The sequence below is a fragment of the Protopterus annectens genome, chromosome 6.part0, assembly GCF_019279795.1.
Source record: "Protopterus annectens isolate FY-2018-M chromosome 6.part0, PAN1.0, whole genome shotgun sequence".
In the NCBI taxonomy this organism is placed as follows: domain Eukaryota; kingdom Metazoa; phylum Chordata; order Ceratodontiformes; family Protopteridae; genus Protopterus; species Protopterus annectens.
In genome coordinates this window covers 1775695622-1775723095 of record NC_056737.1, presented here as the reverse complement: position 1 = coordinate 1775723095, position 27474 = coordinate 1775695622, and the positions used below count along the sequence as shown (strand labels likewise).

General features: G+C 37.0%; 1 protein-coding gene across 1 annotated transcript in view; it reads right to left on the bottom strand.

Annotated features, from left to right (window-relative positions):
• The window catches only part of LOC122804931 (natural resistance-associated macrophage protein 1-like), a 757143-nt gene that overhangs the window by 242283 nt on the left and 487386 nt on the right, over nt 1–27474 (bottom strand). The window contains exon 9 of the mRNA XM_044075149.1: nt 20408–20566. Coding sequence (XP_043931084.1) covers nt 20408–20566 — 159 coding nt within the window. The remainder of the gene's footprint in view (nt 1–20407; nt 20567–27474) is intronic.

Here is a 27474-nt window from a genome sequence, read left to right as displayed (position 1 = left end):
TCAAAGGTTTGGTGTGGTTTTGGGAAATGCTTATCAGGTTTGATGCCAACACTGTACATCTTATACAACTGTATTACTCTGGTATGAAAATTAATTATTTTTGTTTTGAGGGGGACATATTTAAGCAGATAAAGGGAGTGGCTATGGGGGGCAGCTGTGCCTCTGTGTTTGCTACTTTGGTGCTTTCTTGTTGGGAGGAACAGTTTTTTTCCCAAATAAAATGAAGAAAAAATGTTTGCTGATTTTGAAACCTGGAATACATGCTTTTATATGGCATAACACTATAGAGGAATTAACATATTTATTTTAATATTTAGAAATGTGTAGTAGCTTTTTTAATTCACTCATACAGACAATGAAAATAGTATTAACTTTTTAGATATTATAATTTATTAAGAAGATGAGGCAGGTGTCTTTGGTTAACATTTATGTAGAAAACCAACTTTTAAAATAACTATTTACATTTTAAAAACCTCCATTCATTTTCATATAAGAAAAGTGAGTGAAAATGGCAGTTTATCTAGCTGTGAAGAATAATTTCAAATAATTAATATGTTGAATTACAGAAAAAAATAACATACTACAGGGAAGAGAATACTTGATTAGTTTGTTGGAAACTGCCTTCAACCCAAAAATATTGATAGCAAAAGGGGGGTGGACACTTGTTTATTTATAAAACCGGAAGAAATTTAAGAAAGTAGATTGGAGAGACCTTATTTTAGTAAGGTTGGCACTTATGAATGTGGAGCATTACTGCACATGTATTTTGGAAGGTGAATCTGTGGAGGAATTAAATAAAATGCTGACATAGAAGTTAAAGCTTCTGGAAATTAGAACTGTGGCACAACTGGAATAGTTTACATTGCTAAGTGTCAAAGCTACTCATCATTTTATGTGGGAAAACTGGAGCTAGGTTTGTGCAAAAGAATATATGTTAAAAAGGACAAAGGAATGCATTATGTATTTGTTGTTCATGATGTGTGGACTTTAATAATTATTTTATTATTTTGGAAAAAGTAACAAGACCCCTTGAGGCTAATCAGGGCAGAATTATTTGCTACATAGGAGACTGAATTGGAAAATAAAATTGAATTTAGGCATACTACCAGGCCTAAATGAAAATATTTCTATTGTATTCATGTAAGTAAGAGGCAACTAAGTTATAAAGTAAGTATATTTATTATATTTAACAGGAATAAGAATGGTACTTTTGAAAGTATTTGATTGATTCAAATAACTATTTCTTTATATTCTTTAATGATATGTTTTATGTGTGGTCACATGGTTGTTTTAAGTGATTTTTTTAAGCAAGAATAAGTATGGTTTCAATATTATCTGAATAAGTTTTTGGGCATTACGTCAAAAGCACTAATGAAGGTATATCTAAAAAGAGGAAAAAATGTGTGTTGAAAAAGTCCTTGATTTGATTTTTTAGACAATTTTTATTGGATTATTTATTATACAGTGTTTTGTGGCCTTTCCAGTGGCAGCTGTACTGCTGCCTTTGGCATTGCTGTTGGTTAAATTGTGAGTATACCAGAATTTCTTCCTCTGGATTATTGGTATCATATGCATTGCAGATGGCACAGCTTTAACATGCTTGTTCTATATGAGTTGACATTTCTGGCAAAAAACTTGATATCACTTTCTGTTTATTTGTACTTTACTAGTGACAGGCATTCTTCAACATTCTTGTCAATTATTTTTATTCTGAGTTGACTGGTAACTATTATTTTGCCAGCTTTGATCATTACAGTCAGGACACAACGTATATTTTACTTGAAAAGAAATAAGGCCAGCTTTGATTCCTTATTGGTGTTTTTCTCAGTTTAGCTTTCACTGTGACATCTTCTAACAACTGCATTTCTAAATAAGTGTCAGTGCATCTTTGAATTTCTATTACTTTTTTAATTTTTGTCATTGGTTACTGTGGTAGTACCCAATAAACCTTAATTCTTCTATATGAAGTAGTCATATGTATTAAATGTCATTGCTTTGAAAAATGTAACTGAATATGAAACTTTATTCCTTTTTAGCTGCAAAACTGTTTATTTCCATTTGAGTGGCTTTATAAAGGTGGTTTGCATGTACAACTGTTCCACACTGAATGCAAACTTTTATAACTGTCTTTATTTTTCTCTCTCTAAAAATGTATTTCCATTTGCATGCTTTTATAAAGATATTTGCATTTATGTAAATGTTTAATACTATAACTGCTCAAATGCTCGGGATGTGTCTGAAAAGTGACCCTGCACCAGAACTCTTAATACATAAATAAAGAAGCTTTAGTCAGAGTTTACTATTATGTTTAGTTCATTGTCCGGTCTGTATTATACTTTCTGATCATAAGTTTGTAGATCAAGCAAAATATTCTGTAAGGCTGCAGTATTGGATATGAATTGTACAAAGACTTTCTGAATATGTATTGCAAGGTTTGTAGTCTGTTTCAACTTGAATCTCTTTTTTGCTGTGCATATATCCATAAGGTTTCCTGTGTAGAATATGAACGGCCAAAGTATGTGTTTAAGGAAATTGAGTATGTGACAATCTGCCTGCATTAAGATAAACTTTGTACTGCGAACTCTGAGTAAACTGTGAATAGTGGAAAAGTACTGAAAAACAAGAGCCTGCTTGAAAGCAGGAAATGTGCCTTATATGGAAGTGCATCCAATTTTCTCTTTCTGCCTAGAGATGTAGTAATGTGAACTGCTTTAAGCCTATGAGTAAACCACTGATTGGTTTATTGTCTTTTGTACTAATTTAATTGGTCTAGTTTATATTTTTGTACTGTCAGCAGTATTACCAGCATATAAGCTTATGCATTCCTTTGTTTGGGGAGTTTCCCTGGCACTTTCCATGAGGCTCCCACACGTGTGTAATAAATACCACTGAAAGAGAGGAAGAATTGTCTTGTCTTCATTTAAGGTAAAAATGTTAAATACAACAATTGGTGCTGTGACTTGGATCTGAATTGACAACAGCTGCGGCAGTTGGGGCTTGAAACGAAATACTGCTAGTGAAAGGGCCCATGACAGAATTTTCTGTTCTGGTGTTGTTTCTTTCATTTCTTGTATTTGCCTGCTTTAAAATTTGGTATTGATAACTTTATAGAAATGTAATAATTCTTCTCATTCAGTTGTTTTGAGGTAAGTGGCATGCATTTCTTTTCTGCTATTGATTGTGCAGTATGAGAGTGGGTTAAAATGAAAAACTGGCAACATAAGAGTGAAAGGAGATATGAGAATGGGGAAAACGATGTTTACAAAACGTCACAGCTAAATCTGTAAAATACAGTATAGCTTATTGTGTGAAAATGGGAGCGAGTGTGGGAACCATAAAGGAGCCAGAAAGAGGTACACCAGCTGGTTATATGTATTTTCATGTGTCCCGGGACAATTGTATGTTTATAAGTCAGTGGGTCGCCCTCACTAAGGGTCATGGTAAACGCGCCTTTCCAGAAAATGGTAGTTTTAATAAAAATATTTTGCTTAATCTCCAAGGAAAGTTAAGGAAAAAAGGGAGAAGAATACCAGGGTTGTGCTGGGCAGCATTTAATGATTGGATGACAGAGGCAAAAGAAAGAGAAAAAGATTCGGTTATTAGTAGTCTAAAAGATAATCAGCAAAAATTTAAAAAGCAATTGAGGGAATTACAACACACTGCTAGTAATTTAGATGTAGTAAACGGTAAATGCTTGAAGGACCCACCCTTTAAGGGGCTTTATTCTGTAAAGGAATTAGCTAAATTGCAAATAACTGAATCATCAGAGGACGATAATGCCTGGCCTCCCCCACCACCGACTGCACCATGATTGCACCCCCGCAGTATCAGCCCCCCCCCTTGCTCAACAAGGAGCCGAAACACAGTAGCCAGATTCCACCACTAAAGATTCCACCACTAGAGGGAGAGAACAAGCTGTGGACAGTCAGTCTAGTGACTCTGATCCAGAAACGAGCGATAAAAAAGAAAGACCAAGAACTCGTAGTAAGACTCATAAAGAAGCAAAAGCTGTAATGTACTTTAAATCTAAACCCTATTATAAAGGAAAAGGGAAGCGACATTTACACCGAAGTCATTTTGGCCAGTTCCCAGCTATAATTGACAGGGAGGATGGATATTTTGGGCCAGATAAATTTAATCCAGATTCAGAATTGGAGTCGTCAGATAATGACAGATTGTTACCTTTGAGGGAGGTACCTAACCCAGCCCATGCTAGAAGTGCACAGGAACCACTGACCATTGTAGTACCTAGGGCATGGTCAGCGGTTGATTTTCAAGCCATTACCAAATCACTACCGCCTATCTGTACTAATCCAGCTACGTTCCAGTGTGTGCTGGTGGGATATATTTGTTTACAAAATCCTACAATAGAAGCAGTCAGGGCAGTTCTTCAGTATGCCATACCGGCTGATCTGATAAAATGAATTTGGGACCATGCTAATGTCCCTACTCCAATTCCAAAGCATGATGCACAAGGAGATAATGGGTTTGAAGTGGTCAGACAGTATATAGTAGATGCTATTACAGTAATAGTCACACCCACACCCAACTGGTCCAAAATCAAGTCAGTTCTTCAAAAAGAAGATAAACCTGTGGATGAGTATTTAAATTGTCTCACTGAAGCCTTTGAAGCTTATTCTGGTTACCCAGAACCCACCAAAGGGCCAGTACAGAGTGGATTGTCAGCTGCCTTCATAGATGGGTTATGCCCACAAGTACGGGATAAGCTAAAGGAAGTATGTTTAAACTGGCCTAGTCTTGGCTTGCATGAATTAGTCACACAAGTGCAATACCACTCCGACCACTTAGCACAAGAAAAAAAGGACTTACAGGAAAAATTGGTTAAAGCGCAGATTCAGATATGTACTACCTTCGGGCAGCGTGCATGGGGAGGATGAGGATGGGGAAGAGGGAGAGGTGGACGCCAAGGGGCGGGAAACCAAAATAGACAAAACTGGCAGGAAGCACGATCAGCCCCACTCCAAAGCTATAATAATCAGACGGAGTGTTTCAATTGTGGCCAAGTAGGCCATTGGAGAAATGAATGTCCGTATCTGACTGAACAACCTGCCCCACCCACTGATACGTCACCTCAGTGGAATTCTAATTGGACTCCATCCAATTGGCAGCCATCACAATGAAGGTTCCCTGAACAAAGACAACAGCAGTTGTGCCCTTTCATCCCTGTGGATCAAGATGGACCACATGTTATGTTGCTTGTCAAAAATAAACCATACCCATTTTTAATTGACACTGGAGCAGCCAAATCTATGTTAGCTGTTGAAGCAGCAATAAATGTCCCCCTCTCCAATAACACAATTAGAGGGGTAGATGTCTCTGGTATTCCTATTGAATATTCTGAAACCGTCCCAGTAACTTTGGGACCTTTACAAGACAATCATGCATTTTTAGTAGGACCCTCAGCACCTTTAAATTTATTGAGGAGAAATTTGCTCTGTAAGATGGGAGCAATCATCTTCTGCACAGCTGATGGAGTATATTTACAAGTACCTTCAGATAAACAAGATAGTATTTTGGCTACTTTAGATGAAACTGTCACTCTGCAAACAATATGTATGCAGTCTGACCTCGATAAAAATAAGCATTTAAATTCATTACCCTCTCATCTATGGACCACTCATGATAATGATGTTGGGTTTCTGATCTCAGCCACTCCTGTAAAAATAACCCTAAAACCCAGAGCAAAGTTACCTCGAGTGCCACAGTACCCTTTGACAGCAGAGGCTACATCTTGTATTGCCCCTGTCATTTCTGCCTTGGTACAACAAGGAATTGTAGTACCTACAACAAGTCCATGTAATACTCCAATTCTACCGGTAAGAAAACCTGGTAAACAAGCTTACAATTTGTGAAAGACTTGCGAGAAGTCAATAAAGCTGTTTTGCCTGTTTTTCCAATCGTACCAAACCCAGCTACGATTTTAAACTGTATCCCACCTACAGCACGTTGTTTTATGGTTATAGATATCTCATCAGCTTTCTTCTCTATCCCAGTACATTCTGATAGTCAGTATTTGTTTGCATTCACTTATAAGGGCCAACAGTATACTTGGACCTGACTACCTCAAAGATATGTAGAATCTCCAACCCTATTCTCTAGAGAGATGCACAGACAGCTGCAGGATTTACAGTTACCACCACGTTCAGTTTTGGTCCAATATGTAGACGATATTCTTATAGCTTCACAAGATACTAAGTCTTGTATAGAGGATTCACTTCTAGTTTTAAAGTTTTTAGCTGAGCGAGGTTTTAAGGTAAATAAATCTAAACTGCAGTTCTGTCAAGAAAAGGTACAATACCTTGGACACATCATTTCTATGGGTTTACATCAAATACTCCAAGTAGAATTACCTCTATTCAGACTTCCCCCTGCCCTGTAACTCAGAGACAACTTAGGGGGTTCCTTGGCCTAGCAGGTTATTGTAGACAGTGGGTGCCCAATTTTTCAGAAATTTCAGCCCCTCTGTTACAGCTTCTAAAAAAGGAAGTTACAGACCCTCTGTCTTGGTCCCCTGAACATGAAAACGCCTTTCAGGCTATTAAAATGACACTGATAAACCCACCTGCCCTGGGGATACCAGATTATTCTAAACCCTTTGTTTTCTTCTGTTGTGAAAGAAACAAGACTGCCCTGGGCCTGCTAGCACAATCGCGCATGGGAGGCTATCGACCTATAACATATTACAGTACTCAGTTAGTGTTGCTTCTGGCTAGCCACCTTATTTACGAGCGGTGGCAGCCGCTGTTGTTTTGATCGATATGGCAGCACCATTGACTTTAGGACATGGTACTATTATAGCAGTACCTCATGCAGTGCAAGCGTTACTCTTAAAAACAAAAACATAGTATCTTTCTAATGCTCACCTCACTAAATATGAGTTACGTTTATTAAGTAATCCCACTGTTCAAATTACATGCTGCCCACCACTAAACCCTGCTTCATTGATTCCAACTAGTGACGAGGGCGAACCACATGACTGTGTGCTTGCAGTTAACACTGTTCTTTCTCCCAGGTTAGATTTGCAGGATGTTTCTTTGCTTAATCCTAATTTAGTTCTTTTTGTAGATAGGTCCTGTTTACGAAATAATCTTGATGAACTCCAGGCTGCATGGTCAGCCTGCTCGCCATCTGAGGTTTTACAAACTGGACAATTACCACCTGGCACTTCTGCACAAGCCGCAGAATTAGTGGCACTTTCGCATGTATGTAAAATGGCCAAAGACAGATCTGTTACTATCTATACTGATTCACTTTATGCCCATGGTGTTGTTCATGATTTTGGTACTTGTGGAAGGAAAGGGGGGTTTTGACATCCTCTGGGGCACCAATTTAAAAGTACCTGTACATTGATCACCTCTTACAGGATTTGTTATTACCATCTAAAATTGCTTTTGACAAGTGTGCAGCTCACCAGTCTAACGACTCCCTAGTAGCTAAGGGAAATAATTTGGCTGACTGGGCTGCCAAACAGGCTGCTCTTTCACACACTGTTCAGGGACAATTTGTGCAGCCTATCTTACAAATGGTTACTTTTGACACTACTGTTTTAAAAACTTTACAAAGTGAAGCATCGGAATCAGAAAGAAAAACATGGCTGGCCCAAAGCTGTTTCAAACGCTCTGATTCAATTTGGCAGCATCCTGTTGGCATATTAATTTGCCCTATATCTATGTTAAATTCTCTTATAAAAGCATATCACTTGCCAGCTCATGTAGGGGTACAAGCATTAATCAAACAAATCCAGAAGGATTGGTTCGCCCCAGGACTTTCTGCTTTTATGCAACATTTTTTGAGCATGTGCTCCATTTGATTACAGCATAATATTTCAAAAGGCACTCTGGCTCCCGCTCAACCAGTGCCAAAACCAATGGGACCATTTTGTGCTTTACAGTGGGACTTTATTGAACTCCCACTTTGTGCTCATTTTAAATATGTTTTGACTGTTGTTGATATTTTTTCGGGGTGGTTAGAGGCCTACCCATGTGCTAAAAATTATGCTATTTCAGTTTAAAAAAAATTGTGTTATGAATTGATACCTCATTTTGGTGTTCCTTGTCAAGTATACTCTGACCGTGGAATACATTTTACTGCTAGGTTAGTTGAATCACTGTGTACAATGTTAGGCATCGCTTTGAAATTTCATTGCCTGTATAGACCACAGGCATCAGGTATTATTGAACGAATGAATCAGACCTTAAAAACTAGACTTGCTAAAGTCACTTCAGAAACAGGCTTAACTTGGGTGCAGGCCTTACCACTAGCCTTACTTTCTATGCGAGCACAACTGCATCCTACTATGGGTCTTTCTCCTCATGAAATTCTCATGGGTCGCCCTCTGCATATGCCCATGACACCACCACCACCACCACCTCTTTTTGAATATGATCCATTTGATAATGATATTCTCTTGTACTGCAAATCTCTTGTTTCCTTTCTACAGTTTCACCATTGACAAGTAGCAACTACTCAACATCTTCCAGATCCTTTCCTGTTATCTGCCCTACAACCAGGCAATTGGATTTACATTAAGTCCTTCTCTAGAAAAACAGTGCTCCAGCCATGCTGGAAGGGGCCCTTCGTGGTTCTTTTGACAACATCATCTCCAACTTGGATCCACATTTCACATGTCAAAAAAGTTGTTCCGTCCGAAGACCAACAGCCTTTATCTTTTTCAACTCCAGATTCTCCTCCCATTGCTACTCGAACTCAAAGTAGAACTGTTCCAGTTCCTGACGATGCCTAACATCTACCCTTTTGGAAAACTCCAAACTCCTGACACTACGCAGAAGCAACAACCATTTCAACAAAAATATTGGACAGCCATTTTGGTGGTCATTCTTGTTGTACTGTTATTTTTAATGTGGCCATTTTGATTCCCTGCTCCATCAACGCATCACACCAAGCGAGCTATTTCGCATCCACCTTTCAACACCTACCAAGCCATCAAATATGTTTATGCTTCTACATTCAACATTTCTAACTGCTGGATCTGCACTGCCATCCCCTCAATACCTGTGGGATTGTCATTGGCTGCGACTCCACTAAGTATCACTGATACATGGACTAGCTTACTCGACAACACTGCTAACATTACATCCAGTAAATCTATTGCATTACAACTTACTCTCCATCGCAATGGCACTCTGTGTTTCTGATGAAATTACTCAAGTTGACATCATTGGACTCGAAAAATGGGACAAAGTGCCTGCAACATGACAATCGAATACCAATGCAATTGCACAGAAGGAAACCGCACAGTCTCAGGCTGTCGAGTCTCATTTGATGCCATCCAGCCGACATTGAGAAATGCCTCATTACTTGGTTCTTGCAATATCGTATTTCTTGCCATATTCCATGGCATAACTACGGGCAGTGACCATTCTTCAAATGTTACCACCCTGGTGCAGGACTGTTATTTTATATCCAGAAGAAAGTTCTATAAATGGCTACCGGAAAACTGGTCTGGTAGCTGTTTCTTAGGTTATTTAGTCCCAGCCATCTGACATACATCTGCTTTACCTCAAGGAAAAATTCGGAATGTTTGACAGGTTAAAAAGCCTGCCAATCCAGTAGGCCAAATTGACGCTTCATGGATTTATCATCATGACTTAGCTCATGCTGGCACCAAAGGACTATGTCATATGGACTTGGGTGATGATGTCATATTCTGGGCTGGTATAATTCCAGCATACAGAGCAGTAAAATCAATTTGGGAACTGAGAAAACTGTCCAAGTTGCTTGAAGTATTAAGCAATGCCACATTTTATGCTTTAGAACTAGTGACTGATGAACTGACTGCTATGAGAGCTGTAGTCCTCCAAAACCGTATGGCTCTTGATTTCATCCTAGCGGCAAAAGGTAGAACTTGTGCTTTAATCCAGGAGGAGTGTTGCACATTTATTCCTGACAATCAGCATGAAATTGAAAGTCATCTCGAACTCATTCAGAGAGTCTCTGAACTCTCTAAGGCCAAGGAGGCTGATAACTCAACATGGGCATGGTTAACCAACCTGTTCTCAGGTTGGGGAGGTGGCCTATTGAAGTTAATTTTATTAATCACAGTATTAGCTGTTATTGCCTTTCTTGTTGTGTTTTTAATCTAAGAGTTGATTTTGAAATTAATGTCTTTTAAGACTACTAAAAAGGTGCCAAAGGTTTATATGCATGCAGTCATAAATAAGGATGATGAAATAAAAATGTGTGACAGTGTTGAAGGAACCAGCCACATGGTTATGTTAGACTTAGGGCAAATGTATGATAGACTAAATGGTGATGCTTACACAGCATCAAATGGGGGTTGTAGAATATGAACGGCCAAAGTATGTGTTTAAGGAAATTGTGTATGTGACAATCTGCATGCATTAAGATGGTGTTTGTACTGCGAACTCCGAGTAAACTGTGAATAGTGGAAAAGTACTGAAAAACAAGAGCCTTCTTGAAAGCAGGAAATGTGCCTTATATGGAAGTGCATCCGATTTTCTCTTTCTGCCCAGAGATGTAGTAATGTGAACTGCTTTAAGCCTATGGGTAAACCACTGATTGGTTAATTGTTTTTTGTACTAATTGAATTGGTCTAGTTTATATTTTTGTACTGTCAGCAGTATTACCAGCATATAAGCTTATGCATTCCTTTGTTCGGGGGTCTCCCTGGTACTTTCCATGAGGTTCCCACATGTGTGTAATAAATACCACTGAAAGAGAGGAAGAATTGTCTTGTCTTCATTTAAGGTAAAATGCTAAATGCAACACCTGCATCCATACAATGTTGTCAACAGTTCCTTTTTCTAAACAAGGTGGCCACATATATGTATGTTTAAATATACTGACCCACAAGTAAGTGGTCTCTTGTCATGTAGGATCACAACTCCTACATTATTCTCATTGGCATCTACTTGCAACACAGTTGGCTTATTTATTTCTTAGAATGTTAATGCTGGTGCATCTATAACTAGTTTGTCAAATATTTCAGAATGTTTATTGCAAGGCTACATCTTGCTGTAACAACTTTCTTAGAGGTGTAGTTACCTCAGACTCATTAGGTACAAACTTTGCAAGATATTGCAACATTTAAAAACCTCTGTAATGCCTGCTTGTCTTCTATATTTAGTAATTGTACATATGCTCAGATTTTTTTATTTGAATCTGGTTTACGATCCTGTGTTGTAAGAGTATAATCCATGCGCTTGATACTTGTCTCTCTTATTTTATACTTTCTTAATCTATTTAGGATCAACACCACTCACTAGTCATACCCATTTTGTTTCTGATCACAAAGTAATAGCGTAACAGTTATATTTACAACAATTCCTTCTATTACATGTGAAACAACCCTTTAGAATACCATTGGTGCTAATGAAGTACATAATATAAGTGTAAGGAACTTCTGTCTTTTTCATGATGTATTAAATGTACATGGCTTAGAGCTTTACTTGTCAAGCTACAGGTATTAGAAACCATAGTTTGCATCCACCACTAAAAAAAGCATTTGGCATTATTGAGACTACTTGTTTGACCATTAGCATTTAGTAAATATTTCCTTTTAAATGCTTTACTCTGATTTTTGCAGACAACACAAATAAAAATATTGTACTTCTTTGCAAAATTAGCATTACTATTCATCAGTTTGTTTGGTTGCAGTTCCCTCATACTAACATCTGAACTTTCCATTCACTTTGGGTCATACTTCTGAGTGTTAATGGTTCTTTTCTTGTAGCATGCATTGCAAACAAGCCATTAGATTTTATCTGGTCATGACAGTCTCTTGAAAATATCCTAAGCCTGTAAACAAACTGGAATTATTGTGCAGAATATCATTGCTATGGCTCTGCCCATTTATTGGAGTTATCTCTATGACTATGTGACTATGCTTCTGTACACATGCACTGTTTGCTTTTTTACAATTCCTGATTTCTTAAAATCCAAATGACTAAAATTACAAGGACAATTAACTTGTTTAAGTGCTGTGATTTCAAAAATATTGTGTTTTTACTCTCTACTTTTAGTTTCACATCAGCATTGTTTGATCTACTAGGATTACATAGTGACCAGAATATATTTACAATATGCAAGTAACTCTTTGTTCATTGCCTTTCTGTTACTTCAAAGGTGATGAGACAAAAGATTACAATCTGCACTTACATTTACTTTACATTTTATATGCTATCCTTTAATTTCCAGCATTTCTTTCCACGTATCCTTGATTCTTTGTCATTAGTGCATTTTCAGACTTGTGTTTATCAGATCTTTTCAGTTCTGCAATACATAGCTATTTTCATTTATTTTATTTGCTTACTTTGCTTTTGCTTACCAGGTTTGCCTAACTGGGTTTAGTCAGAAGCTGCTTTTCAGTGGAAGCCCTGAGAGAAAAGCTCCAGCATATTACAGACACTTAGACATTCAGTAATACACATGAAAAGACAGTAAGCAATATACATTAATAATTACACATACAATTTCTAGTTAGATTAAATTAATATGAAATAAAAAAACTATTACAGTATAAAAGATTGTTATACATTTTGGTGGTTACCTTTACTTAACCAACAAACATTAAAGTTGACATCTGAAAGGTAAACAATACCTAGACAATGGAAAAGTCAATGTCCTACTATGCATGTGCTGAGGTGCAACCTCCATGCACGCAACCATAACAAAAAATCCACAAAAAACATTTTTAGAGATGGAAAGCCTACCTGATATCCTGCTCTAATTATATATACTAAATACAAGATCACACAATCACATGGGAAAGGGAATATTCACTTACCCTGGGATTGTGGATTTCACACTTGTCATCCATAACAGATGTTGACCAAACTCCTTGTCTACTAAACCAGTGAAACCACATTTGGTATATGTTAAATACTGAGCATTTAAAGAGGTATATTCATGCGATATTAGTGAGTTTGACAAATAGATAATAGATTTTGTGATTAGTGATTAGAAATTCAAAGAAATGGGAAAAAGTACACGCAGAAACAATGTTTTGGAGAGGAAATGAGGTTTAAGAGAAGGCAGGAATTGAACAATTTATGTAATGTTGCTTTGACTATATGATATAGAACAATATATGTGGTGTATAACTTGTTAATATGGTTTGATTACTTTTGTATAAATGTAGGTTTGCTTATACCACAAGTGATAGTTCAATAAAGGTGCCCCAAAAAAAAATTCAAAGAAATTGAAGTGAGGTAAGAAACTCAGCCGGACAGAAAATGCCATCATTGTAGTTAGGAGATGTGGTATTAAGCGGGTTCAGGGGCAATTATACATGGCTATGATAAGGTTTATATTAGAAGTATAGAGGTGGGGTAGTGAGCAGGGTCGCAAAAGTATTCATATGGTTGGGAGATGTTAGTAAAACTATTAAAGTATTGTGGAGACTGGTTAAGAGGCATAAGATTCTGAGTGAAGAGAAACAATTTAATGATTTGGCAAGCTGAAGATTATAGTGGCATTAATCCTGGAGATATAGAGGAGCAGATCCATTGATTTGATAGGCGATGTTTTAGTTTACATTTTGAACAACTTTCACTAGTACTGGGATGTTGTTCCATAGTTTAGCTACACTATTTGAATATAGAGTCACCTGCAGTATTAGATGATTTGTTTATAGTGATTTTTTTTCTCTGGAGAGTAAAATTCTGTTGGGAGGTAGTGCTGTACTAAGTTGTTAATGGCTGAGCAATTTTCTGGCTTAGAGATGGCTGTGTATTGTAGTTAGTTGAGAAAGAGCTAGGAGATGTGGTAGTTCTAAACAATTTAATTCTCTGATGCTAGGCAGTGGGGTGTTCTGTTGTTACAGTATACTTACTGCAAATATGAATATCTTATTGTAACATTGCTCAAGTGTGGATATTTGTGAGACTTGAAGGTTAGTAAAGATTGGGGCAGCATAGGGGAGAGATGGCATTAAGAAAACACAGGCTGTATATCTTCTGGCGTTACTATCAGTAAGGTAGATTTTATCTATGTAATGTACCTAGTTTGTGATGATTTTTAACCATGTGTGATACATGCTAGTCAATTTTCAACTGGTCATCTGTGATGACAGCCACAAATTTTGCATGGGTTCATATTAGAATGATGAAAACGCATTTTTTCGAATGCGTTTTCGTCAACACAAGTAGGGCGAACAGGCAAAACAGTGAAGCGGCTGTTCAGCAAATTCTTTCCCTGGGAAAGAAGTCACTTGACCACTTCGTTGCTTTGCCTGTTCTGGAGTGTAGTGTGGTCCCTTGTCCAGTATAGCTCTCCAGCGTGATTGTGCAACAGTTACTGACCTTAGGGTTAGGGTGCAGGTTAAGGTAAGTGCATATATATGTAAGTGTTTACTGTTTTTTTATTTTGCATTAGATGTATGGTTGAGTTACATGTGTGTGTGTTTTTAGCTGTTTAGTTTTGTTTTCGGGGGTAGGATTGGAGATAAGGTAGGTATGTTTGTGTTTGGAACTGTTTGTGTAAATGTGCGAGAGTTACTAACCTTAGGGTTAGGGTTAAGGTAAGTGCATATGTTTTAGAATGTTTACTGTTTTTTTTTTTGTTAGATGTATGGTTGGGTTACATGCATATGTGTATTTAGTTGTTTGCTGTTTTTTTGGGGGGTATAATTAGGGTTAGGGTATGTGTGTATGTGTTTGGAAGTGTTTAATGTTTTTTTGGGGGGGGAGTTGGAACAGCGATTTCTTTCCCTAGGAAAGAAATTGCTGTTCTGTGGTTTCGACATTTTCAGCGTTCCCTGAATATGTGTCAGTGTAACACCATTTGCTGTTTTCAGCGTTCGGTGTTATAATATGAACCCATTTTGCATAATTCACTTGTTCTATCATGGTGTTGTTGACAGAGATTATAGTGAATAGTGTTGTTTTGGTAGAGATGCATTTTGCGATAAGGAGCAGTAATTGTTTTAGTGTTTAGAAGTAGTTGGGAATTATTTTGCCAAGTTTCAGATGGTAAGAAGGATTGCTGTGTTAGGTCTTTGAGTTTAGAGATAGTTTTGGCAGAGCAGATTAGGACTGAGTTAGTGTATTGAACTAGGGTAACATTTCTGAAGCAGTGCAGAGATCATTGATGAATATATTGAAAAATATAGGGCCTAGTAAAGATTAGTGTGGGATCCTAATAGTTTCCATTTCAGTGTTTGTACTCTGAGAGGTAGCTATGGAACCATTACACTAAAGAGTTGTATAACCCAAAGGATGAGATTTTATTTAAATGTTTCTGGTGGAAGACAGCATCAAAATCTTTTGATAAGTCTAGAATTATCATGGAGACTAGACTTCCAGCATTTCTGTGGGTGTTGACAGTGTTAACAAAATTCAGCAAAGCAGTAGTTGTGCTGTGATGAAGATGGAGGGCTGCATTGAAGACAGAAGCTGGTCATGTATTAGATAATTGAACAATTGTGTATGACTACATTTTTCAAATATTTTTAATAGGGGAGATAAAATGCCAACTGGCCTATAGTTGAAAGATCTGTATTGATTCTGCTCTTGTACAATTGGGTAATGAAGGATTCCTTCCATAGGGAGGGGACTTTATTTTCAGGTATGGATTGATTTATCAGAAATGAGGCTAGATATATACTAGCTTCAGCTACTATTTATTTAAAACTATATACCAGGTAGATTATCAGGGAAAGGTGTAGTAGGCTTTAATTTCTTGAGGTATCTTTGATGGTAAAAAAGAAGAAACAAGTAGAAACTGTCCTAAAAAACACACAAAAGCCAAACCAAGGAGCTAGATGGCCCCACTTCACTTGTACGATCTTGTAGGAAGAATGAGGAAGCAGTACGAGTATCAAGACACAGTTTATTAATCCACATCAAAAAGTGATAAGCGCTTTCATCCCGTATCCACAGAACCTCATCAGATACATACAAAACTATAGAGTCCACTTTATAAAGACAGTTTAAAATACATCATGTGCAACAATTAGGAAAAGACACACCCCCTTAAAGACACAACATTAAAAGCCTAAAAATGTGTAAAAAAGAAATATGTATATAAAAATACAAATATACAAAATACGGTACTTTTCCGTTATACTCCTACCAGACCGCAAAGTTGTTTTGCCGGTATGTGCTGCATTCTCAGTAACCATCTGAGTAGTTTATGTTAAGTAGTCTGTAACCATTATTAAAAGGAATATTTTTTAAACATGATGTAGCTGTGATAACAGGTTTTATGGAAAGTAAAACATGAAGCACACACCAAGCAGCAGCCAGCGCTGAACATTCTATGTACAGTAATTTACAGTAAAACATGACTCCGTATCCATCCGAGTATTTCATGTTAAATTATCTGTAACCATTATTCAAAGGAATATTTTTTTAACATGATATAGCTGTGATAGCAGGTTTTAGGGTAAGTAAAACATGAAGCGCACAAATAGCCCGAGCTGGCGGTGAACATTCTATTTACACTAATTTACATTAATACAGGGCTTTGTGTTCGAAAGCTTTATTTCCTGCTGCATTCCTGCCACTTACAATTTTTTATGTTAATGATCCCTGTTCCTTCCACTACATGTATTAAAAGTGTATAAACTGCTGTTTTGTTTTCAACATCATTAAACCTGCTTACATGCACAAGAACCAAAGCCTTCTGTTCTTTGTCTACTTCCCTGCACTACACACACTGTCACTCCTCACGATTTACACAGTCAGCAAAGCAAACACATGGTAGGGGTTTAATGTAGTTAAACAAAGCATGACACACATCCACAATTTTTCTGTTATACAACTACCAGTCCGTGGTGCTGTAATTTGCCGGTATTTCCTCACACAAGCAATGAGTTGTATATCTGTCTGTTTTTCCGGTATTTCCTCACAAAAAGAAATAAGTTAGCATTTGGTCTGTTCTTTAAATACATTAAAATGTAATGAAATACCGGCAGAACAGACAAATGTATAACTCATTGCTTGTGTGAGGAAACACCAGCAAATTACAATACCGCAGACTGGAAGGGGTATAATGGAAAAGTACTCAAAATACATATAAATTAATATAAAATGCAGTTGTTTAAAAATACAGTTATTTAAAAAGTCTTACAGGTGTATACAAATGTATTATCTATCTAATGCTCAATAGGGAGCTAATAGAAATATTTTCATTCAATCCTGGCCAGTTACCTGCATTTAAATGTAGCTGCCAGTATAGCTCCCTTTTCTCTAGAAGAATTGACAAGGCTCCACCTCTAATTTCTGTTCTTACATTATCAATAACAAAAAAATGAAAAGTATGCCCCTCGTTGTCAAGTATGTGCTTGCATAGGGCGTTTGTTTCCTTTTTTGTTTTAATATCATGAAGGTGTTAATAGATGCAGTTTTTTAGTTTCCTGCCAGTTTTTCCAAAATATTAACAACAACAATGGTTACACATGGCACAATAAATAACTGTCTCAGAATTACAATTATATCTTTGCTGGATCTTGATGTTAATGTTATTAATGAGGAACATGTCCCTTTCCTTGATAAATTTACAATAGTGACACATTCCACATTTGTTCATGTAACCATCTCTGTATTTTTGTGCACACTGTTTGGTTTCAAAAACATTTTTCAAGTTCCTGCCCTTCTTATATGCTATCATGGGAGTCATGACTATATATTGTCTTATGGCCTTATCCTGCCTTAAGATAGACCGATTCTTAATTAATATATTTCATAACTCAAAACTATCAGATGAAGAAAAACATAACTAAAAATGTCCTATAATCCTTAATCTCTAAAATGTTGCTCTGGGTGGTAGTAATCATATTGGAAGTGCTATGTGCTTCAAAATCAGCTAACAGGGGTAGATAAAAAGACCTTTCTCGTTTATTAACCACCTCAAGTTAAATATCAGTTACAAATTTGACCGTGTAACCTCTTTTTAAAAACATCTGTTTAAGGGTGTCACATTCGATTAAGAAATCATCCATATTTGAAACGATCCATGCAGCACGGACAAATTGCCCCTTCACTATGGCTTTCTTTTGCTTCAATGGGTGGGTACTTGAATAATGAAGCAAAGAACTGGAGTATGTCTCCTTTCTGAAAATCTTAGATGTAAATCTCTTATTCTGATCATTTTTAGATAAGAAAATATCAAGGAAGGGACTTTGATGTAAATCATGATTATGGGCGAACTTTAAGAATACAGCCGTGGAATCAAAATATAACATACATTTCCTAATCAGTTCATTAGGTCCATCCCATAAAATAAAAATGTCATCAAGATAGTGAGTATAGTACTTAATGTAACTGTAAAACATGGAGGAAAATAAACATTTTTTCTTCCATTGTGTCACAACCACATTCCCATACAAACCACCACAAGCTGACCCCATAGCCACCCCCTCTTGTTGCAAAAAGATCTCGTTGTTAAAAAGAATAAAATTATTCTTAAGCACAATTTCCATCAAATGTGTGCATACTACTACATCAAAGTGGTCAACATTCTTGTCATAGAGAAACTCACTAAACCAATCTATACCAATATTATGAGGAATCACCAAATACAGATCTTTTATATCAATGGTTAAGAAGACATATGTATCTTTAAAAGGTAGCTTATCAACAGATTCCAAAAAGCTCCAGGAATCTTTGCAAATGTGAGGTTCACTATATACCAAATGTTTCAACTTAAGATAAGGCTGGGATTGTGGGTGAGATGGTCTTTAAAAAGCAGCTGCTGTGAATTTGCTGTCTGGTGCATTAATATGCTGAGTTTGGCCTGGTTTGGTTGGATATCAGTGCTATGTTTTATGGTCATGGAGGCATGATGGCACAGGTAGAAGTGTTTTTGTCTGGTTTTGTGTTTAATACCCAATTTGTGAGCAATGGTTGCTGCTTCCAATAGCTGTTCTTGAACATTAGGATGTGTAAATACTGATATTGATAGGGTGTGACTGGGAGATGACGTTCAGAGGTATTTATCTTGGATGGCACAATATAGGAGTTTTGTTGGAATTGCGAATGTATTGGATGTTGCCAGATTGTTAAATATTTAAGTAGGAGAAGAGGTACTAATATAAGGAATTGTAGGAGAAACATTTCTGAAATGTAAGAAACAAAGGGGCTTGAAGGTTAGAGGATGTAATTAAGATCGGAAGAATGGTGGGTTTATTTTGGGACAGTAAAAGTTGCAGTTTGGAATAATAGATTTTAATGCAAATTTTGCATATTGTTTTGAGAACAGCTGTCCTTTTATAGCACATATTTTGCACAATTGATTGAATGTTGTGTAACTGTTCTTCACATGCTTATAGACACACCCACTGCATGGAGAATGAATTAAAACTGCACTCCCCCTCTGATTTTCATTTTGAATTCTTGCATGACTTTCTCATATCCATTACCTGTTCATACTGTTTCATTTATTGTTCTAGTCCGTGTAAAACCTCATTAACTAGTCATTCCACTTGCATGGCACACATCTACAGCTTTTGATAAGTTCAGGCATGTTTTTTTCTAAACAGCCTGCTCCTTGTTTCGTGCTCTTATTCCAAATATTATTCTGTATCTTATTAATGAATCACACAACTCACTGAATTCATATACGTGTGCTTTCTACTTCAGTTCAATGACATTAGCATTTACTGTCTCTGTCTGACTTTATGATTTTGTAAAGAGCAAATGTCTGATAAATGTCAAGATCCTTCTTGGCTTGAATTTTTTTAAAATTTCTAAATACTGCTGTTCTCTTCCAGATCCTCTTCAAGAAAATGAAAAATGAAATAATTTTAAGTTTCTTACTCAGTGACATGTAAGAATGCTACACACGATACCTTTTTAGGCTTCTCAATTATTCCATTTTTACTGAAGAACAAATTGATTTTATAGAGGCAAATATTTTAACTGTCTGCTAAACTACTTTCTAGTAACATAATTCCAAGTGGTGACAACTGTAGCATTGTCTTCATTGTAAATTATATATCCATACTTCCAAATGCTTAGTCTTGAAAGCGGATATATTTACTCACTTCTGCAGATGCATTCTTCCAGTTCTGGCAAACATGTCTCCACTCTAACACCATAATGTGTTAGGAGAATTATTAAATAACATGGAGATAGAGTTGATGTGACTGACCTTCATGAGGTATAAATTCAGACTGAGGCATCAGTAGAAGTATTATGTAATACATGACCTGCAAATTAGTGTAGCTCCCTCATTAATATTACAGCTGTCTACCCATATGTGCTATTTCCTTTAGCATGTCAGTTTTTGTGACCATGTATATTGTGTAGGTAGTCTTTTTAATAATAAAAGAAGAAATAATCAAAGACATGCAGGTTGATTTTGGTATTATATTTCCATTAATATTCTTAGTCACATAATAGAGAAGTAGGTATTCAAAACCAGCTGCCAGATATATGACTAAGATTTAATTACATGCACTTACCACATGCTCATTTGTTTTCTGGTAGAAGGCCTCTGCAAAGACTGCCATGACAAAGAGGTTGATAATGAGGGAGACAAATAATGCGATGGCAGATTCAATGAAAAAATACATATTTGCTTCACTCACGTCTTGTCTCCTGGAACGATCTATTTTCCTGGTCTGAAAAAACAGAAGGCAGAAGCATTAATGGAGACACAGCAGTCACATTCATCCAACACTGTAGTCATAAGCTGCACATTGCATTTTTATGTCTCATTTGATCTGACAAGTAAAGCATATTTCCCTCTACTAGACATGAGAAGTATGTTAGGATCTGGAAACTGCAGTCTTCAATGACAGTTTATGTGTGCCCAAGTGCTCTCATGAACAGAAAGCAAAACATTTTTCTATATATGTGTGATACTTGTTTGGCTTTCTGATTGTCTAATTTGAAAGGAATAAGTCATGCCAGTGAGTGTGACAGTTTATTTTTCAAGCCCCTACTCAGACGAATTATGATAATTTGATAATGTAACACCCTTATTGTCATAAACTGTGGTAGTGTGATTACAATTCCATATTGCCATAAAATATGACAGCCTAATTACTTGTCAGGCAGCAGAGTGGCACAGTGGTTACCACTGATGAATCACAACGCTTGGTTCTTTAGTTCAGCACTTTGCTATAGTACGTTCTGTATGGAGTGTACATGTTCCCTTGGGTCTTTGTGTTTCACCAGATGGTCTGGTGTTATCCCACATTCCAAAGACATGCTGCAAGGGAACTGAGGATTCACCAAACTTCCCAGAAGCATGTGTGCAGTATTTGAGTGTGTCTGTATGCACTTCCTGCGATGGACTGGCATTCCGTTTCAGGTTGCTTTCTTTTTCTTAAGCCCATTGACTGCCAGGATAGTCTCAGGTCCCCATGCAATCTTGAGCTGGGTAATGCAGTTATCGAGTGATAAAGAATGAATGAATAATTATATGAAGAAAGCCTGCTATTACCCTCAACTAATTTTAAAATAGAACTTGAAATAAATGAAAACATAATCTTCCTTTTATTTTACTACAATTGTTATTGTTTATCCTACTACTATACATACACACACATAATTATGATGGGAGTGCTCAATCTCAGATCAGCTCTCTCAGTTCAGGTTACAGTCAGGAACTCATTCTGTCACATACCCACTTCAAGAGTGTCCAGCATCTCACATAAAGTAAGCCATCATTGTTCTTTCATTTTTATATAACTTTTCTACATTCATCAAATGCAGAAATCAATTACCACTGCCCTAGACAAGAACATACTTAATAATTTAACTAATGTGACATTAGTAGATGTCCATCCTCTACTGTAAGTCTTTCTTTTCAGAACAGTCACTCATTTCTAATCTGCCAGTTTCCTATTAATAATGCAAGAAAGTTTTCCCCAAATCAAACCAGAAATGCACTTAATAAAATAGCTAAACCCCAACTCTGTCTGTCTGCCTGTCTATGATTAAGTACTACCCCTCCCAAATCCATAATGCTATTAGGAATGCTTAGCACCCTATCATTGGATCCTGGACATAAGGACACAGATTACAAATACCCAATTTGAAAAATAAAATGATTGAATCTAAAATATAGTAAATTGTTGGTATATTTTCCCTCTGTTTACATATAATGTGATCCACTGTCAATTTTCTGCCTTCTCACCATGTACCCACTCTCAATATCTCCTAACCTGGTTTTTCAGGGGTCTATATTATAACATCGAAGTTCAAAAACTTCGAATGTTATAATATCGAACCCAGTAGAGCGAAAGCTTGAAATAGCAAAGCTGCAGAACACCGAATACTTTCCTAGGGAAAGTATTCAGTGGGCCGTTTCTACAGCTTCGCTATTTCCTCAACTGTGGAGCGAAGGTTACGGACCGGGTTAAGGTAAGTGTGCGAATGAAGGTGAGTGTGCAATTGGGCATGGGATAGGTGAGTTAGGGTTAGGGCGCAGGTCAGGTAAATGTGTGCTTGTGTGGACGTGAGGGTTAGTTAGGGTGAGGTAGGTGAGTTAGGGGTAGGGAGCGGGTAAGGCGAGTGTGCAATAGTTAGGGATCTTAAGGTTAGGGTTGGGTCAAGGTAAGTGGGTAGCTAGTGGTGTATGTCTGGTTTAGTGTAGGGTTTCGTGAAGTGTATGTGCGTGGATTATTTATTTTGGTGTGCTTGAGTTGTGTGTATGTTTGTTGGAACAGCAAATTTTTTCCCTGGGAAAAAATCTGCTATTCTGACTGTTCAGTTTTCTGGTGTTTTGATTGAATGGGGTCGATATTATAACATTCAATCTTTTTAGACTTCGATGTTATAATATAGACCCGTTTTTCAGTCAGGATGACGCAATCATTGTTTCATTTAGATATAAAGCTGCTGTATTGTCTGCTTGCATGTTGAGGTAACTTCCATGAAATATTTCCGTATACCTTCTGATATCTATTTTACTGCATAGTCTGATCATAACTTGTGATTTTAATACTTTGATCCTAGATTCACGGCGTGTAATCTGCGGGGTTCCATCTCATTAACTGTAACCAATCACAGTGATGTGTGTATCCTGAAGTGATTTTGCTATTGTATGAAAACTGCCTTTAAGGAAGGATTTAACGTTCTTATCACTACTGTTCATGAGACATTATAATACAGCCATGACAAAAACGTGAGGTAAACTGCAAAGAGGCAGCCTTGTAGTGCATGGAAATGTACAATCTTTGGCTCAAAATGTGCAATATAACTAGTTTGTCAGGGTACCTTGTGACCAGAGGTGTTATTTTCTGATATCCATACGAAAATGTGTTTTAGTTCTAAATGAGAATTTCCATTCACTGAATGGACCTGCTTTTTCAGCAGATATGAACTTTTTCAATCCTTTGATTCATTAGGCAGGGTCTTAAGAAATTTAAGTAGAAAACTTTAGTTAAAATACTGAAAAATCTTCAAATTATTGACCTGTTTAATTTGACACAAAGTCTTATTCATAAAAATTCTTGATATGTTGACCCATTATCTTTAATGAAGCCATATTTGCAGACTGTATTATGAATGAAGCAACTGTCATTTTTTTAGGCACAGTAGTGCAAAAAAGTTACAAAGTAAGAACAACTTATTAAATCTTTATCTCAGACGAAGACACAAAATGGCTAACAAAGCCCAGGTACCAACATTTATTGAATATGTATCAATACATTTTACTGTTCCTGCATTGTTTCATTGATTTTTTCTTTATAGTAAAAGCAGATTTCAACAATCAGTTTCTGAGCTCTTTACTACACATATATAGTATTATGTATACATATACTTATAAACTGCACTATATTGAACAAAACTGTAGGCTTTCATGTGCATGGTAGGCCAAAGAGCACATGCCATATATTTCAAGATTCAACTGAGCAAACACCATCCTCTGTGTAACTTAGTGGGAAAGTAAGGTGGAGTGTAGAACAGCAATTGCACTTTCAGGTAAGTAGTATCCATAGCTTAAGTGCAGAATGTGTGCCATGATCTTGAATGAAGACATCGGCACCAGAAGAAGCCATTGTTAATCTTGGAGCACAAAAATGATATGACCAAATAAGTTATGCCCATCAGCACCCTTACATCAGTATTGTGCATATGCTAAAGTGGTGAAGGCTGAAGTTATTGTGCCTGACTTAAACAGCTTTGCAGTAAGTTAGACACATACAGACCAGTGCATGAGGTCAGATCATGTGATGTAGTAAGTGCCAGACTACGAGATGTACCTAAGATTAAACAACAGCTGTTCCCCTGATCCTTATAAGATGGTATGTTACCGAGAGTCACGCTCAGGTCCTGCACTCCTGATACAATCTCCAACCTACTATCTGCATAGTAAATTAAAAGGGAAACTATATAATGATGATCAAATGGCAACATGCACTATTACTGCTTTTATTTTAGCCAGACTGAGCTTAAGTACCATTTATCCAATTCAGCTTCAGATCCATTCAGTCTTTTAAGAAGGTAAAATCTGGCATACATTTCTGATTGGAGCAGTGAAGCTAAATGCCATCAGCAAAGCAATGATATTGCAAACTTGTCCTTTGAATGAGCTCTATTATTACTGAATGAATGTAAACTGTGAACAATAAATGAGTCAGGATCCAACCTTAAGGACCCCTTAGCTCAACATTTAGCTTGAAAATGAACCAATACCTGAAACAACCTGATGACAGCATCCCAAGATTTAAAAGGAGAATCAGTCAAGGATTGTGAAGTAAAGGCCATAGTGGGGTTTATGCGTGTGTGATCAGGGTTCAATGGTCCATACCATCAGTCAGAAGCTAGAGACCAAAGAGAGTGAGGATGAAATGTAACTGGTTCCCATAGAATGAGGCTTGAATGTAAACACATCCCTGTAACTTAGAAAGAATGAATAGTTGTTTCCACTAAATGAGAATGGAATATAACTTGTTACCTCAGAATGAGGACGAGAGTATAATTTCTTCACCTACCATACGAAGATAATTAAGATTCATTAAAAGGGTAGCCTCATAAGTAAACTAAAACCTACTACCCCCTCAGCTGACCTGCTACCTGCTGAATACCTGCAAAAGGCAGCCAAAGTCATAGCTTATCCTGTATCATTGCTGATAAATAGAACCATACAAGAAAGCACTATTCCCACCATCTGGAAAATCTCCTACATTATCCCCCTACACAAGGGTGGACACTCCAGAGAATATTCTAACTATCGTCCCATAGTTCTACTTTCCCCATTAGCTGAAATAATGGAAAAGTGCATCCACAGGCAGTTACTAGACCACCTACTCCAGAACAATTTACTGGCCAAATCTCAACATGGCTTCAGGCCTTTCCACAGTACAACAACTGCACTCCTATCCTTCACTGACAGCATCAATAAAAACCGTAATAACAATCTTCTCTCTTCAGCACTTTTCATCGACCTTTCAAAAGCATTTGACATGGTCAACCACTACTTACTTCTCAATATTCTAAAATCCTTCTCTCTGGACACAAATACTATAAAATGGTTCCAGTCCTACCTTGATAATAGACAGCAGGCAGTGCTATGGGACAACAACCTCTCATCCCATCTCCCAGTTACCCTAGGTGTTCCTTAGGGCACTATATTGTGCCCCCTCCTTTTCTCAATATTTATCAATGACCTCAACCTAGCTATTCCTTTAACTAACTGTGTACAATACGCAGATGATTCAACAATAATCTGCTCAGCTAAATCTCAGTCCCACCTACAGACTCTAACTCAGACAATGTTCAATAAAACAGAAAATTGGTTTCTACAATGCTGCCTCCTCTTGAACCCCTCCAAAAAACAAACTCCTCCTCTTCACTCCTACCCGTAAATCACTCCCAATGAACTTTTCAGTCTTATCCAGTAATGGTACACTCATATCCCCCGATCCAACAACTAAACTTCTAGGGGTAACCATTGATAACAACCTGAACTTTGAAACCCATATCAACAATACCATAAAAACTGTCAACAGGAAACTAGGCTCCCTCTATAGGATAAAACCCTTTCTCTCCCCACTAGCCAGAACCACTATTGTCTATTCCCACCTTATCTCCATACTTCTTTATGCTTCTTCCATATATACTAACTTGTCAAAAAATAATCTTAACAAGCTAGCCAACACTTACAATAGCATTGCCAGATTTGCTACTGCTTCCTCCTTTAGGACCCATCACTGCCATAATCTGAAACAATTAGGTTGGTTAGAGCTTCTGAATCAGATTCACTTTAAACAACTCACCATTGCGCACAAAACCCTTTTCCAACCTACCAATACCCCAATACTTGCTAGTCTCATTACCCAATATAAGAACCTTTCAACTTTACGCCCATCTAATAAACTACTTGTATCAACATGCAAATCTAATAACATGGCAGGAAATGCTCTGTTCTCAAATGCAGTTGGAAAGCATTGGAACCAACTCCCCCATGAACTTACATCACTGTCTTCATTTACACTTTTTAAACACAATCTGAAACTCTATCTTAAAACCCATTGGTTATGTCCCTGTGCAAATCCAGATTTCTATCTTAAAACCCATTGGCTATGTCCCTGTACAAATCCAGATTAATCTCATACTATATCCCAAAGACCCTCTCTTAAGACCTAATTCCTGCTCTATCTGTGTCTTTTTAGATCAAGGCCTATCCGTGGCAAAAACATATCTTATCCTAATAGAGATAATTTAAAATACCTAGTTAAATTATTCTGCATATAATTCTAAAGCATCCTACCTAAGGCAGGCAACAAGTATTGTTTAAACTGTGAGCATTGCTGAACTGTTGAAACTTGAAGTATGCATTTGTTTAACAATTACGTTCTAGTTACTAATGAAGGCTTGTACATAAAGTCTAAAATATCTTATCTAATGCTTGTAACATGTTTTTTGTATAAACTGTGAAGATTCCTGAACTGTTTAAACTTTGTAGTATTTAACTGTATAACAACTAGTACCTGTATGTTAGCAGTCTAGTAATCTCTTGGAGCTTATCTTCCTGGGACTCTACTGAAAACAGGCATAAATCCAGTTAGACTATCCCAGTCGACAAATGTAAAATAAATAAAAATAAATAAATAAAATATTGCTATGCTGTGATCTGAAAGTGGATGTCCAGGAAAGCTGGGGAGCATGAAATCTTAGATGAGAAAACAAAGAGTATGGATAATTTATTCTGTCAGCTTACCTATAAAAGAAAGGCTTGAGAGTTGTCAGTAATTCTCCAGATCATATAAATCAATAGATGTTTCCTTAAGGTTGGAGGTTACGAAGGAGACTATTAAGGAAGTGGGACCGTCACTGTCCTTAGTGACAGTACAGCAATTTGGAAAACAAGTGGGCCTATATATTCCATGCATGTTATACGTATCATGGGAGGGTGAGGACCCAGGCAGAGTGGGATGGACAAACAGCTTCAAAAACGTGTAGTGGCTCTGTAGTTAGTGTCACTAAATTATTGTCCAGAGAAAATCATGAGGGTTCAAGCCTTTCTGGAAGCAATTAAGTAAAAAGCTTGAAATTATTGAAATGTTTTTCAAAA